Here is a 16,302-nt window from a genome sequence, read left to right on the forward strand (position 1 = left end):
AACTTAAGAAAGAAGAATGTAGCATAATATGGATGTGAAAGCAGTTATAAATAGCCTATGTGACAATAAGATTTGTTTTGGTTAAAATCAACAAATAATTGTGATAATTAATCGTGATCTCAATATAGATCAAACTAATCATGATTGTCATTTTGGCCATAATTGTGCAGCCCTAGGTATGATACAATGAGTGTAATACCGCACCCGTTGCGCCAATTCTCCGACCAATCTCCTGCTCCATTGTCCCCTCACTCACGGACAAGACCCCAAGGTACTCCTTCACTTAGGGGTCAGGACTCATTCAGGAAGTGTATTTTGGTGAAATTGTTATTTGCTTACAGCTGATTACTACAAACTGTAAAATAACTTGGAATATGTATGTGCTTTCATCTGCAACCATATCGCTGTCATTGGAACAAGAAATCATCTTAATAACTTTGTGGCAGTAAATTAGATCATTTTTGTGGCCATACTGTATAAAACATTTCCAAGAAAACCTAATCAGGGGTATAATTCAGTGATGAATTTCATCAGACAAAACCCATCTTTGAGTTAGAAGTATTGTAAAAGGGATAATAATTTAAAAATATGGAAGATCCAGGATGAAAAATAATGCAATTAGACAAAATGAAACTGCAACTTGAGCTCATCTTATTCACATTACTTACAAGATATTACTTTTACAAGATGTTGTGAGGAAACATCATGCAGGGAGGAATTCAAAAGTGTCCAAAAGGCAAACAGGAGAGAATTTTATCTGATTGAAGGGGCTTCTTTTCAACGGTAAGTTACATTAACTATACAACTGTAACTAGGTTGGTTGCTTGCCAGTCTATTGAGTTCCTGCCCTTTCAGGAACTCAATACAACACTTTCCCCTTTCAACACTTAGAACAAAACAACAAAAAACATAATATCATCTACAATAAAGATTTGAAATAATGTGTTCCGTTCATATAATAAAGGAGCACTTGGACTTTTTTCACAGGTATTTTAGTTCTCTTGTGGTTTGAAGAAGCAAGAATGTCCCATTCACTTGTATTTTCTAGCTTTTTATTCCTTTTTTGATCAAGGTAGAAGAAGTATTGGGTTGTACTGTGATGTAATGTACTTCCCAATAATGACACGGCAAATGCCACCCTTGTCGATTCTCACAACAAAATTGCCCTTCTAATGATGGGCTATGAATTAACATGTGTTCAGGTGCTCCAGGCCCACACCAACAATACAATGCACTCCCAAGAACTCAGCACAGCAGGCCACCGGCGTCCCAGTTGCAGACCTGCCCACTCTGCCTGCCCGCCTGCCTTTGTCTGCTTGGCTCGTTTCCTCAACAATGCATCGGCAGAGGACATCTTTAAATACACTGGCACAAATGCAGCGTTTCTGTGTTTAAGCTTGACCGAGCTAGCAAGCTAATTTGCTCCTAAACCCTTGAGTCTGGGAGAAGCAAGGGGAACAGAAACAGACTCTTAAATTACATCTGTGAATGGGATTGGGGGGTAGAGGAAAGCTATACAGGAAGAAGGGATGGAGAGGAGACGCTGGCTTAGAGATAGCAGTGCTATGAACTGAGATCATTGATCAAACCCTGTTTATGTCAGATGAGTCACTAAGGTCACTTTGTCTAAACCCTAAACCAGGAGTGACAATTTGACATTACTTCACTGAATTTACAAGTGTGTTATCAGCTGGAATAAAATATATTATTATACTAATATAAAGTGTGAGTTTTCAGAAATTCTAATGGGCAGGAGAGAAAATACAAACTGCAAATGTCAGAGAAATATAACACTGGATGATGGGAAAACAATGGTTTGTGTGGCATGGAGCTTTCAATTAATAAATGAGAGGTCCATGACAATTTAAAGATGTTTCGCCAGCACCTAGATTTCTTTTTGGGACGCTTTTCATTCCAACAGTCAAAAATCAAAAGTCATAAAATCTGTGGAAAGGAGATTTATGATTTAATTTCTTTTGAACAATCTATAACCCATAAACATCATAGACTAAGAAACCATTATAGTCTCACATTTGCCATAAAGAGACATTTCTTATACTCATTCTTTAAGATTATTCTTTCCTCTCTCAAGTGCTATTTCTATTAGCCATCTGAAATAAACACAATACTTCAACGCCTGTCAATGTGTCCAGCCAAAACAACAGGGCAGCATACCAATATCTAAAGGATTTCCTCTCTCTCTCTCTCTCTCTCCCTCTCCCTCTCTCTGTGAGCTTTAGCTTTGCCTCAAAAGAGTGGCCTTACATAATTAATACAATGTGACTTCTCATTCAGTCATGTTCACTTTGTGTCAGCCAGGACTATGTGTTTTATATTCCATTTTATCTTGTCACAGAAGCACCAGCATGGTTCCTCATCCCTCTCACTTTCTTCCCTTTTCTGTTCTTTTTCTTCCTTTTCTTGACAATTTTAACAACCTCTGAAAGTAGGACACTGTAACATGGTGAGTGTGGTGGTATATAATGTGAAGGACTAGCATGCAGAAACACATACAGTAAGAGGGGGTGGGCCACATTGGGACACTGATCATGGATTGAACCATAAACCATACTGACAGTGTCACTCAGAGGCATATAAAATAAAGAAGAAAGAAACAGCGAGGCCCTTGCTGTGTGGAGATGCATTAGATTTACACCTACTGGGCAGAGGCAAAGCAAGAGGGAAGCCTTTCTAACACTTTCTATTTCCCTATCACAAAGGCCATTTAGTTTGGCATCTGGGAGGCATGCTGACTCTCTCCAAGGTTCTCCATTATTCACCAGAGTGAGGTCTGCACCATGATACCACTTAATATCAGACAGTCAGAACCAATGTCCGTAGCATTAGCCACCCACCAGCCAGTGCTACACTTTAAAGAGGATTGTCAGCAGTGAAGCAGTCTATGAGAAGAGCTGCAGCTCGTATCTAAGACACACAGATTGAAATGGAGGTGGAAGCCTGGTCTGAACAAAAGAGAAGGAACTAATAGGCACATCTTTTCTGATTTGAGGAACATGACTATAGCATACATAAGGAAGATGGCAGGGGTCTGACACAGTGGTAGTAATTGGATTTCTCAGGCCCTGTGCCCACTCATGATAACATGCTGAGCTGTGACATGAAAAGTCCTTATGTGTGGCAAGGGAGCAAGGTGCAGCAGAGTGGAAGTGACAGGTGTCATAGATCTAATTCCCTCGCTCCCCTCGATCCTTGAGTTCCTTTTCTCTGGAGACAGCTGAGGAACAACCTGCCCTGTGGTAAAGCCAAACACCAAGCTTGACATTCAGTTGCAAATCCAAGCAAGTTAAACCTATGTTGAGTGTAGCGGAGGAGGCAGAGGAGAAGGGAGGGGGGCTGGATGCACCGTGGATATAAGAGGTCACGGCCTGATTGCTTGCTTTATTTATTTTCTGATGCTAATGTGAGCTGAATATAAAAGGAGCGCAGGGTTTCTACAATGCGAACAGACAAAGGAGCCTGAGACCCCCACTGCAGATCTTACAGATGCTGGGGGTGTAGTGCAGTGTCTGGCTACAGTTCCCTCCCTGTCCTCTGCATGCATCCTGGCCTCATCTTTAACGAGGACTGCATGAGAGTAGGCACATCATTAAAAAGAGCCATTCTGAGACTTTCCGGTCTGCCATTAAACTTAACAGCCAACCTCTCCCATTACCTTTTATCCTCCCCTTTAAAGAAGAGGGGGCCAGTAGGGTTTGAAAAGTCACATTTGGCTGGCAAGATGCAGCCATTGACTGAATTCTGTCCTTTAGTCATTTACATGAAAGAAATGACAGTAAAGTCTCCTGGACTGTAAGCCAGGATTTTTTTTATATATTGTAAATAAGCAGATTAATGTAACAGTTACACTAGTTTTTACATGGATAACACTAACGTGATTTTACATAATATACTAATTTGGTTAGATAATGAGCTTAATGCCCAGAAAGTGGTAGCCTAAAGGAAACATCTTGTTAGCAGAACAATACAAAATCGGAAGGCCCTTGTGAATAATGTTTTTAATGTTGATGAATTTGCTCTAATTTGATTATCCACCACCGCCAGCTACGCCACAATGCAGAAACACCACTCTGCATCCTGTTGAGCTCTTGACCTTTCGCACACATGAACAGAGTCAAAACAGGCGGCCCTCTGAATACAATGTCTGTATAATTCAGATTGACTATTGAACTCATTGTGTTGGTCAGGTTAGGCACATTACAATTTAGATCTTACCCAACTAAGACAACCCTGTTAAACTCTGTAGTCAAAATGTGTCTTTTTTTATATAAATGCGTGTCCTTAACCTGAAAAACTAGTGTGCATGTGAAACCACTGAAAAACGATACAAAAGTGCAGAGAGGTTGAAAAAGACCGGGGAAGTTCTTGAATATGAAGACGTGTTGAAAGACAAGTCATGCGGAGACCGGTAGCCAAGAAAAGGTCAGTGAAGGCTCCCTGGGTCTCCACACACCTCTTAGCTCTTTTCTGCTACTGTGCCTTCACTCTCTCATCAATAGTTTATAATCTGGGTCACTGGCAGCAGAAACGCGCCTACCACTATTGAGACCTACTCAAAATGTCGAATTACAACATAGTGAGCTCATCCCTGCAAGGCCATTTAGGGGACAGCGAGGGATCACTGACACTAATTGGTGAATGAAAGATAGTAATGGTAGTGGTGGTTTGGACGACTTCTCTTTAACCTCTGTTTAACTTCTGCTGAGCTCAAATCCGAAGAGCACATTCTGCCATGCTATGTTTTACAGCATGTGAAGAGAAATTCAGCATTTCAACGGCTATAAAATGTTACAGAATAAATCATTCGCACTGAATATACATGAGGAGAGAGGAGAGCAAAATATGGAAATATTATAGAAGTAAGCCTGAGGCAGTAACCTTTTGTTACCACAACTGAGGAGGATGACATAACTTTATATATTCCAGCTGGGTTTTAATGTTGTCAGGAGAAACAAGGTGACGTGGGCTAAGATTTTAAAAAAAAGGGGGGGGGGGGGATTAGACAATGAAATAAAAGAAAAATAGGGATGTGGAAAATCTCAAATGGATTCAAGAGGATGGAGGTATAGTGTTTTTCCCACAGAAAGGAAGTAATGGGGGTTAAAAAAAAATGCACGTTGCTGCAGCACAGGAGACCCCCCCCCCTTCCTCGGTTACCCCAGCTGCAGTGATAAATGTCTCTTTGTATTCTGGACAGAAAACTGCGGGCTACAATGTACTTGTCAGGAGACAGCTGATTTTCCCCTTAAACAGAGCAGAGTATATTCTTAATCTCTACCTTCACAGAGGGAGAAGATAAAACAAATGCCTCGTGACAAGACCCATAATGACCAGAAATTCGCTTCCCATTCATAACACGTGTGTGTGGCACGAAGCTATGTATGCGTTCCTGTGTGTATAGCGTATGTTTCTGCAGCAGGTGTAGCTATAGCATGTGCATGCCATTTGTGCTTTTTCTAAATTTTCCAGCATTCCTAATCTCCGCAGTATAGCAAAGGTTCCACTATGAGGGCTCATAAATGGGAGCCAGTGCTACAGGTAATGGTACTGATTATAGCTATCTGGGCTACGGGCCAGCTGCCAGACTCTGCCCTGCCTGGAGGGAGCACAGGCCGCCTGGTGTCTGATATCCTGGGATCCCTGTAATACAAGCCTTGCTTTGGCAGTCACTCAGTGACTATCCTGCCTACTTCCAGCCACACACTGAGGCTCCTTTGAGTTAGTCTATGTGTATAGTATGTCCTCACCAGGTTGTTTACTCCACATAGTATCGGTCTATAGTCATAGCATTACAGCAACAAGGCTGTGGTAAGTCTTGCTTTTTGGAAATGTGTATTAGAGGAACTAAAGTTGTCACCACAGGCCCGGGATCTGTTCTGGAGGTATATTATCTGCTATTTTCTGTCCAAGGGGCAGAGTGGTAAAATTACTTGCCTTGGCTTCACCGTCTCAATACGGGTGCGTGAGACAGCCTCTGCACTTGAATTGTTTGTGGGCGGAAAGGATGTAAAACAAAGAACACCATTGTGAAGGAGGCTTTGTTAACCTCTCATTATGTTGAATTTGCACATGAAGAAAAGTTCATCTCTATTAAATGCAAATTGTGTTTTGATTAGAATCCATGGCAAACTGGAAGTACAAGATCATATTCCCATTAAAGATTTTAAGTACAAATGGGACTGCACACGGCCCTCTGTTTTAACCCACAGTCGTCTTACTTGCTTTGTTGCAGTGGAGAAGGGGTTGTGCCCAAAACAGCAACCTCAAAGTATTCAAAATACAGCGGTGCGATTAGGAGGAAAATGGCTGCTGCCTCGCTTCCTCAGAGAACTAGAATCAATCGGAACCACAAAAGGCTAGTAGACTGGAGACGATGCTACAGCTCTGCTACTTGAATTTTACTCTGTTTTCCCCAACCCATAGTATTTCTCTCCTGTGCCGTCTCTTTATCTTCCTCCCTCTCTCTCTCTCTCTCCCCTCTTCATTCTCTGATTAACCTTTAAAGACACCCTTGCATCCACACACACACACACACACACACACACACACACACACACACAACATATATTGTGTACACACACTATTTAAAATTCAGGTACTTTCTCCTCTCGGTTTAATACACACTCGGCCCGCATCAACTTCAGCACATTACCTGTTCTTAATCTCCCTCCCTCTGTCTGGGATCATCCTGATCCCCCTGTTTTCCCATCTGCTGTCGATTGGGGCCCAGCTTGGCTAGGTGTTCAACAAACAACTGTGATTCACTTGGTTTCTGCAGAGATTATTAACACACCTAGCATGCCACAGCGTCATGAATAAGCAATGGAGATCCGAAGCCCTATTTTCTCTGTCTCTGTGTCCCCCCCCTCTCTCTGCCACATTGTGAACTGAATGCCAGGATTGTCTAGAAAATGAGCTGTCAGTTAAAGGCCTGCAATGAGATACATCAGGCTCATTGTGAGCCCTAGAAAATAATGAACTATTCCCATTTCTCTCACTGATATGTTCAATACGCTATCCATGACAAGTGCAGAGAGATAAGCAGTCCCCTCTTGAGCTGATTAAATACACTGGGTATATTCAGGAGAGCTTTGGCAAAATGAGGGTTCAGGGGATGCCAGTATTATAACATTACTATGTTTTCTGTCTGCACTGGAGAAGAAGATCTTTTGCATGCATTTTTTTATGTTTCTGTATTAAAGTGTGCATTTTAGGAAGAGGAAGCTGGAGGCGATGCTCGTAAAAACTTAACAGAATCAAAACATGTCAAGTTTGTTTAAGCACTTCTTTACATCTCTTAACTTATTCCCTTGTGGAATTAACTACAGGGATGGGCTCACATATTCTTTTTTTTTAAGAATTTGTTGGTTTACTTATGTGAGTACTGCAAACAAATACTACCAAGAGGCAACAGCCAATTATTTTAATTTAGAACAGACATGAAAGCAGCGTAGGAAATTGGCTTACTTTACTCAAGTGAGATATGTTGATACAAAGATGGAGAGAAAAAAGGAAAAAAATAATAGATCTGTATTGGTCAGCTCTTTTTTTACTATATTAGGTGTAATTTAAAAAAAGGCTATAAAAGTTAATTTAACGATGTAAGCCAGATGAAAAAGATGAGCACAGATGGACACAGCTTGAAATGACCTTTTATTTTCTTATACAGTACTTCCTCAAGTCTCTACATCTGAGAGGCAAAATCTGCATCTTGGTTGTTCATTACAAATGTCACTACACCTGCTCACAAGCAGTCTCTGGTGTGTTTGAGCATGTAGTGTGTGTGCACTCTATCTTCCTTAATGCTTGTATTGCACTGAGCTCTTTGTCACTGTCAGCCATTTTACCTCCACCATGGGTTACACATTAGATTAAGCAAATCAAAATCAAAATGGATGGTCCCTGTATAGAGTTTGTATGTTAATCTAATCATAAAATATCATAACGCAACACATGTTGTTGCCAGCTAGAGTTTTGGTGCTTAATTCAATCAAATGTGGTTTGAGAATCAGTTAAATCCTCAGGCACATTCACAGAGTTGTCTTGGAGTGAGAGAAGGAAGATAGAATCACTCCTACCTGTCAGAGAGATTGTTTCCTCCTTTCCTCTTTTTATTTTCCCTCGCTAAGACTGCTTACTAGACTCTCAGCTCATCTCTCCATCTCTGTCTCTGTCATACACACACGCACAAACACACACACACACACACACACACACACACACAGACTCTCTCTCCTCCTCTCGCATTGTCAGCACAGCCCTGTTCCTGTTGCCTTCCGGATTCTGACACCTGTCAGCATTTTCGTTAGTAGATCAGAGAACTGCAAACTAGAAATGTTCCCGTGTTGAATTTAGGGCAAGTTTTCAGCAGAAACATGTGAGGTGCCTTTACTCTTTCTTTAATTCAACAGGGGAAGGGAACTGCTTGACTGGCACAAAGTTGGGAGATGCGGGTTGGAGATGTTTGCAGTCAGTAGACAGAAACAGAAGAAGACAGAAAGACACATGGAGGGAAAGAGAAAGAGAGAGAGAGAGAGAGAGAGAGAGAGAGAGAAAGAGAGAGAAAGATAGAAAGAGAGAGAAGTTAGTGTGTGTGTGTGTGTGTGGGGGGGCTGAAATCAATTAGGAACAGTGAAACCCTGCGGATCTGCTGATGGAAGGAGGGAATATGGAGAATTCTGCGGCCCACGTAGGGGGCTTCCATTCCTGGGCTCCAGCTTCAGGCACACACCCATAGGGAGCTAACAGATAGATGAGAGATATTCTCCAGAGGTGGAGGCCGAGGAATATGTCAGAAATAAAAGAGGCCTGTTCCCTGCTCTGGCTAATTGAGCAGTCTTGGATCCCTTTGAGTCTAATAAACCAAAATGAAGGGCTTTTTTATTTTATTTTTGAAGAACACCCACACGTTGACCTGAAAATAATTCTAAAAACCAAGACCACAAACCTCTAAACCCGCGAATCGGACACAGTGAAGCAACATCATGCTCCCCCTTTTCCATCCCACGAAGATAACTCAAGCGATTTAACAATACATGAATCTTAATCCTTAAAAACCATGGCTCATCCATATCTGGGAGGAATTAAAGTTTGAGCTATGACAATCAAAGGAAGTCGAGAAAAAAATAGATTTAGCTCTCTTTGTCACCAGCCCCCTCGGAGTCTGTTCCCTCGCTTCTCCCTTGACACTTATGGTTCTACAGAGCCAAAGCTAGCATGTCGCACATTTCAACCAAATCCCCCTAACTTCACAGACATGCCTATAAAGATAAAGACAAATTCATTTTATTAAGCTCTTCTTCTCCATTTATAGTTACAGCAATACCATCTATTTTTATTATTCTAGTGGCAGATATGACTGAGCCATTACATGTTAAAGATAGCTCTTCCTTTATAGATTTTAAGAGATTCAATCTAATTTGTTCTTCAGATACTTCCCTAATCTAATCTACTGGGTGAGGATATTTCAGGTCAGATTTTCAAAAAAGAACACACACACCTCTTTAGACTCTTGGCAGGGATTCAACAAAGAGGCATCAGATTTAAGTATGAAATCTCTTCACAAGCACTTCACTGAAAGTTACCTTGGTGGTGGCTGGTGCAGGAATAATTAATAACTCTTGTTGAAACCGCATCACTGAAGAAAAAAAGCAAAACTCTGATGGACAAAAGCCAAATATCAAACTCGTAAAATGATACAGAGAAGAAAAAATGCCCACTGCGATGCAAAGCTGGGCTAGTTAGCAGCTAAATCTCGTCACAAAATTGGATTCCCACATGAAAGCCCACAACATGATGTGGATGCGGGGTCTTTGTGTGAAGGTAACATAACGACTTGTCTCTTGGGCAAACAACACCCTTACATGGCACTGGGAATGGTAAACATTTGCACTGTAAAAGCCTGAGAGTTTAACCCTTCCTCCTTCCCCCTTTGAGCTTTCTTTAGTTCTTAGCACTGATCAACACAAGAAAACAGAACAATAAAAACACAGAAAACAAGGCTCTTCTACCCTCAGCTTGTGGGTGTTGTCGTCCTTTGGCAATTGCAGTCTCTCAACGTGTTTTCTGCTTTAGCTGGCAGGAGAGGAAGACTACATAAAAGAGTTAGTCCCAAAAGATATCTAAGCAGTGGGTTTTTTAGTGAACATGCTTATTTGTTTTCTGACAATTCCCTCCATCAACTCAATCGAACCAGCAGATAGTGTCCATTTTTTGTCAATTAGGACAGATGAGCTCAAAGTGAAACCACATCAGCACATGTCTGTAACCACTGCGGCTCTCATATTGTACTAAACCCCAACTGTTCTATTTCTGCCTTTGTCCTCAAGTGAGTTTGCACAGAAGAAAATGAAGGAGGGAAAAGAGGAAGCTAGTGTTCTCCTGAGGAGCGCCACAAAAAAAATCTGATGATGTAAAATCCTCATACAACTGGAGAGACAGATTCAAATGTGCGTCATGCTGAATCGGCCAGTCTCTGTCAGCCCACCATGCCCTTTAACTGTGTAATTAAACCTTTGAGATGGTAATAGAGGGACGATTTCATTTGCTATGTCATTACATTTCTGTACGTGTAAGGATCTTTGGTCAATTAATTTAATAATTATGAACAGATACTCATTACTCTCTGGTGTGACCACTGCTGCTGACTGACTTTCAAAACAAAGGGAGGGGGAAGCGTCCAGTGAAGCCATTTTGTTAAGTCCTTACTGAGGGAAATTGCAGGCCAAAAGTGAGTCTGGAGCTGAGTGCAATAAAACAAAAGTCAATAACAAACCATCTAATTGTAATTCCAAATAGATACTTTTTTATCATCTATTTGTTCTGGTCAAAAGAATGGACAGAGCTGTGAAATAGCCTCTTGTTCTGTTTCCCAGCAATGTGGTGCTGCATTACACATTCAGAAGGCATGTATCCATTTTGCTGAAACAGATACAATCATTGATGGTGTTAATGAAAAAAGAACTGCCTCAGAGAGCTCTCCCCACTCATAATATTCCTTGTGTACATCATTTGTAATTGTCTCCAATAATGAGATCCCACTACTAGACGACCTGTCAGCATGCACTTTTTAAAGACACAGGACATTTTTTTTAGGGTTGTGAAGTAATTACGGCCGGCTACCAAAAGTCATCAAATTCACTCTTCATTGTTCATTACTGTCTGATGTCGTCAAGGGAACGCCCGGTACAAGTTGCTTCCAATAGTAACCTTACTTCCTGACCCTTTATCCATCTCTCTGCATTTCTCAGCTAAGTCAATAGTAGTCACAATATATAGGTTGTGAAGGCAGATCCATTTGTATGACTATATTCTATTTTAACATTAAGTGTAGGTTGCCTAATATTATTATTCCCCAGTCAAACAACATCAACAGCCATATTGCTCCAAATGAAGCATCAGGTTTGTTCGTGGGTGCCAGGAACCAGACAAGGAAGAGCCTACACATGTATAGTACTGCTTCTGCAACCACCCCCACACACTTCACAGTCCACTGATAAAAATATCATGCATTTTCACAAACTAGGATTCCTTTTTCGTTATCTCTTGCTCATTAAAATGTCTTTCCTATATGAGCCGAAGAGGAAGACAGCAGAGTAGTGAGAGAGTAGACAGGCTTACTGGGGCAGTGTTAGTAAAAAGGAACCAAAACGATGTCGACGTTAACTGAGGGAAGAAAAACTAAAATTGGCACAAGTACTCAAATTGGAGCACAGCGCAAATGTAAAGTTCAGATATGGCGAGTGATCTGGGAGTGCTGTCCTCGGGAGTGTGCTTTTAAAATAAAATGTTCCGTGTTTCCACCTCACTCAGAAAAAAATTGCTAATACAAGTCTTTCTAAAATGTCTGCAATTTTCGCACGCACACACACACACACACACACACACACACACACACACACACACACACACACACGCGCTGCTGAGCTGTTACATGCTGTGTAGTATGTATGTAGTTTTACCTTTGAGCTTAGTAAATACCCTCAGGTGCATATAGTAACATCCTGGTCTGCTCCAGACAGCTTTCTCCACTCTCACTGACCCACTCTCTTTCTCAGTCTGACTGGCAGTAGTTAAGAACGAACATGACCCTTACACTGACTTCTGCCAACCAAGTGGATGTCTTTTTAAACGGTGAGTCAGAAATGAAACATCAACATTAATTCCCTGCTAAATGATCCTGCTGAATAATGGATGAGGGCACGTGGAGGTATGTAGATATCCACCTTGTACCTTTGAGCCTAATTGCTGCCATTCAAGCACATCTGAAGTCGGCCCCCACTTCAAGTGCAGACATAGCTACTATCAGTCAATAATGCTGCCTAAGCCTGTATCAAAGGGTAGCTTTAGCTGTCAGAGATCCCTCACATTAGCTGCTCTAGCAGGACATCAAAGACACAAAAAGAAAACTGGGATGTCATTCATACTTGCACATCTGAAGCTTGCAATGGGTATAATGCACCTTAAAAGATGCTCTTGTGGCATGAAAACAACCTCCGGTGCGCACATGAATACACACTGGTCTTATCTTGAAACTGGCAAAACACACTCTAAAGGATGTGGCAATCCTCCCCACACACAGAGCGCACACTCAAGTACAAGCAACAGATTTTCCTACCTTGGTCTGGCAGCTGGCAAACATTGGGGGGGACAGTCATGTTCAGCACGTCATTGACAGCCGTGTCAACATAGTGTCCTCTCTGGACATCATGTTCGCTGTCGGTCTGGTCGCTCTCCTCGTGGCCGCTGTCCTTCAGACTGTTCCCCTCCAGGTCCTTGAATGTCGACGTGCTACATGGGGGCCAGAAGGGAGGAGAGGGATATGTTGATTAACTGTCACATCACCTGCTTTTACATGCTCTCCTTCATCCCCGTGTCTCTGATGGTTTGTGACGAGCTGTCGGTCTTTCTCTCCCTGTCCTTTTTTATGTCCTTTTCTATGAATTCTTTGCCCTTTTGCATGGTCCAATTCCATGAATTTGAAATCAGATGCACAGTGATTGTGTTGCAGCTGTTGTTGTAAGGCTTAGTTCAACGCTTGCAATAACCATACAATAGGAAGTTTAAAATCTGTTGAGGGTCTTTTGGATAAAGTTAAGTTTTCTCCCCTTTACAGATAACATGGCAGCTAAATGATGTCTCAGACCGGGACATTCAGGATGGATGCACTGACTTCAAGGACATCACATTGAACAAACAGGAGGCCCTCACTCACTACAATCAAACAAATACTGCAGTAATCAGGAATTCCTGGAAGGAAGATGGATGTAGGAAATGCTGGAAGCATACAAACTGAACATCTGTCTTGTTTGGGGCTCACAGTAAATAAAGAGGGTGGGGTGGGGGGCACAATCGACAGCTGCACAGTAACAGCATGATTTCCCTTCATTTGATTTCCATCCCACTGGAACAAATGCAGCTTTACAAACAACACTAAATAGGGGTGAATATATGAACATGTGTTTTTGCAGGAGAGAAAAAAATATATATCGATGAGTATATGTAGTGGGAGAAAAGAGGATAGAGAGGAGAAAACGGAACAGACAGAGGAGAAAATGAGAGTAAACACGTGTGCAAACAAAAAGAAAAGGAGAGGAAGGAAAGGACAGCACAGGATAGCTGCATTCCTGGGCCCGAGCCTCACATTCTCCAGCCTGGGAGAGAGGGCTGTAGGTAATGCTGGCGCTCTGATGTTATCACTGTAATTGCACCTGTCCCAGACCATAGGCTCACTGGCTCCTGAGGGGATTTCTTTGTAGTGTGCTGCAGAAGCCCACACTTGAATGCTCTTTGTTTACATTAATGCTGGGAATCTTTCTTTTTTGTGGGTGGAGGGGTGTGTGTGCGCCATAATGGGTTTTCAAAAGAAATGCTGGAATGCTTCCTAGCTGCAGGTAAAAGGCAGAACTGTAGTTTTCCAAGTGAGCCTACAAAACCCCGGATGGAGGAAATTATTATAAGACCCCCATCCCAACCCCCAACCCTGCATTACTGCAGCCCTATCTAATATCCTGGTTCAGGTGTGCTGAAATACAAAGCACAATGAAAACATATATTCTTCACTTTTTCACCCAAGGGAAAAAACAACATGTTTATTGACTATTCATGAAGCTATTCCTGTTTTTAAAAACAGTGGAAGAAAAGCACTTGAGAAATCTCTTGAATATCATTTAATCATAAGTGGTGGTTTTAAGCTGTATCCTGATGCAATTCAAGCCACATGTGTTGCTAATGAAGCGAATTACAGGAGAGTAATAAGGTTATCTATAAATACAAAATCATTACTTGCTGATTCTGCTGCTGTGTGTAATCTAATAATCTGATAGTGTGAGTTTGTGGCTCGTTTCAACAAATGTCTACTAAACGCACTGTGGAGTAATGCAATTTATCCCCAAATCTTATCGTACCATTGCAATTATACTGAATGAGAAACATGCAGTTACACATGCAAACTGCTGCAACGGCAGCTGTGCACTCATTAGATAAAATAATTACAGATAACAATGGTAACGAGGTGCTGGTAACAATTCCTAATCAAGACATACCTTTTAATGAGGTGGGCTCTGCTGTTCACGTAACTGGAGTCAATGGAATAATTCTCCGTCTGTAACAAAGCGATGCAGAGGGTTGGGGGGTGAGTGGGTGGGGTGGGGGTTGTGGTTGAAGGATGATGGGGGGGCAACACAGAGAGGTACTTTTAATAAAGGAAGCAACAAAAATAATGTTACCAGTAATTGGCTTTCAGTTGAAATGTTATTTTACACAAAGGCCCCGGTGAGCAGCCTCAGCTTTCAAAGGGCTGAATCCTATTCCCTTTCAAAGCACACACACACACACACGCAGAGAGGCTGACTGGGAGCTGAGAGTCGAGCATAGTGCTGCAGTGAGCGCAGCCTCGCTTCTCCTCTTCACCCTCCCCGCGCTCGATCCCTTGCTCCCTCCCTCCGCTGCCGGTCAGCCCACCGTCTTTAAAATGGAGTCATTAGGGCAGACAGACTATCATGCAGACAGAGGGAGAATAAAGTTTTTCTTTTTTCTTCTCCAAACTTTGTGTTAACCATTTTTGAGAAGACATTAATGTGGAATTATTAAATAAATAACTCAAGAGAAGTAGACGAAATTAAAAGTGTACCAGGGGAATCTTAACTCCGCAATTGCAGATGAAAAGCCTTTTGGAATATGCATACGATAGATCCCTGACCCACATTAGAGAACACAGTTCAAAGGCATCCTACATTTTTTTTTTTTTTTTTTTTTTTAACATTTATTTAGCAATGAAAAGTCTGACGATTAAGAGCACATGGACAGAAGAGTTAGTATACACTGAGCAGGTAGCTCCTCCTGGGTCTGCCAAGCTTCTACTCACACTTGGTAAGATGTCAGAGGGCCAAAGGGTATCAAAGCCTCTCAAAGGACTTCCACACTCTTGTATAAAGCCATGATACGACCCTTTCAACAAACTTTGATAAGATGCAGGTGTTTTCTGCAAAAAGAAAGCAGAGCCTGCCCCAAGTTCCCCGGCGCAGATATTTTATCCTGATAAAAAGCCGCGAGTCAATGGTTGACATCCGAGGGAAGTCTACAGTACCGATATCAAAGCCATCTAGAAAAAAAGTCACCCATATGATAAGAAAGGTTAATGCAGGCACTGGAGCACAGTTGCTGATTATCAAGTGAGCTACACATTTGACACAGGCCTGCTGTTGAGGTAGCAGTGGCCCTGCACAGCTGTCATACATGGTGACCAAACCGATTTGGATTAAAACTCAGTGTGCAACTGTGCGCACACTCTCCTTATTAGATGTTAATGGGGTTGAACATTTTGAACTTTTTCAGCGACTGCGTGGAAGTGAAACCACAATGCAGAAGAGTCGGAGCAGTGAGGACTCGGGAGCAATGGAAATGTCAAACATTAGTCCCAGTCTTCTTGGCTCTCTTTTGGAAAAAAATAAATAAATAAATGCATAAATAAATAAAAGTGATGCTGGCAGATCACAGCAGCCAATGTGTGGTGTTTACCTCAGGCAAATAGCTACCATGACCTGTTTGCAGTCTATGAAAAATGTAAGAGCTTGTTAATGCTACCAAATACATGTCCTTGTTTGTTTAGATTTGTGGTATTGATGCCACTTTCTTATATGCTGTGCAGCATTATTATTTGACCAATGAGGATGCTGTTCTTGTCTCTTTAGTTGCTGTAAACCTAAAGGAACTTGTATGTATGTCAGATATGTAGTTATCATTCGGTATTGTCAAAGGTGCATAGGTCGACCTTCAATAATTAGG

General features: G+C 41.8%; 1 protein-coding gene across 8 annotated transcripts in view; it reads right to left on the reverse strand.

Moving 5' to 3' along the window:
* pcdh19 (protocadherin 19) overlaps positions 1–16,302 on the reverse strand; it is a 55,238-nt gene that overhangs the window by 10,583 nt on the left and 28,353 nt on the right. For 4 of the 8 annotated variants that reach the window (XM_032527804.1, XM_032527802.1, XM_032527800.1 and 1 more), the window contains exons 3-4: positions 14,562–14,620; positions 12,635–12,819 (exon numbers count right to left, since the gene is read on the reverse strand). In XM_032527804.1, coding sequence (XP_032383695.1) covers positions 12,635–12,819; positions 14,562–14,620 — 244 coding nt within the window. The remainder of the gene's footprint in view (positions 1–12,634; positions 12,820–14,561; positions 14,621–16,302) is intronic. The other 4 variants (XM_032527803.1, XM_032527805.1, XM_032527801.1 and 1 more) reach the window with 1 other exon arrangement.

Source organism: Etheostoma spectabile, chromosome 10, assembly GCF_008692095.1.
Source record: "Etheostoma spectabile isolate EspeVRDwgs_2016 chromosome 10, UIUC_Espe_1.0, whole genome shotgun sequence".
NCBI lineage: Eukaryota > Metazoa > Chordata > Actinopteri > Perciformes > Percidae > Etheostoma > Etheostoma spectabile.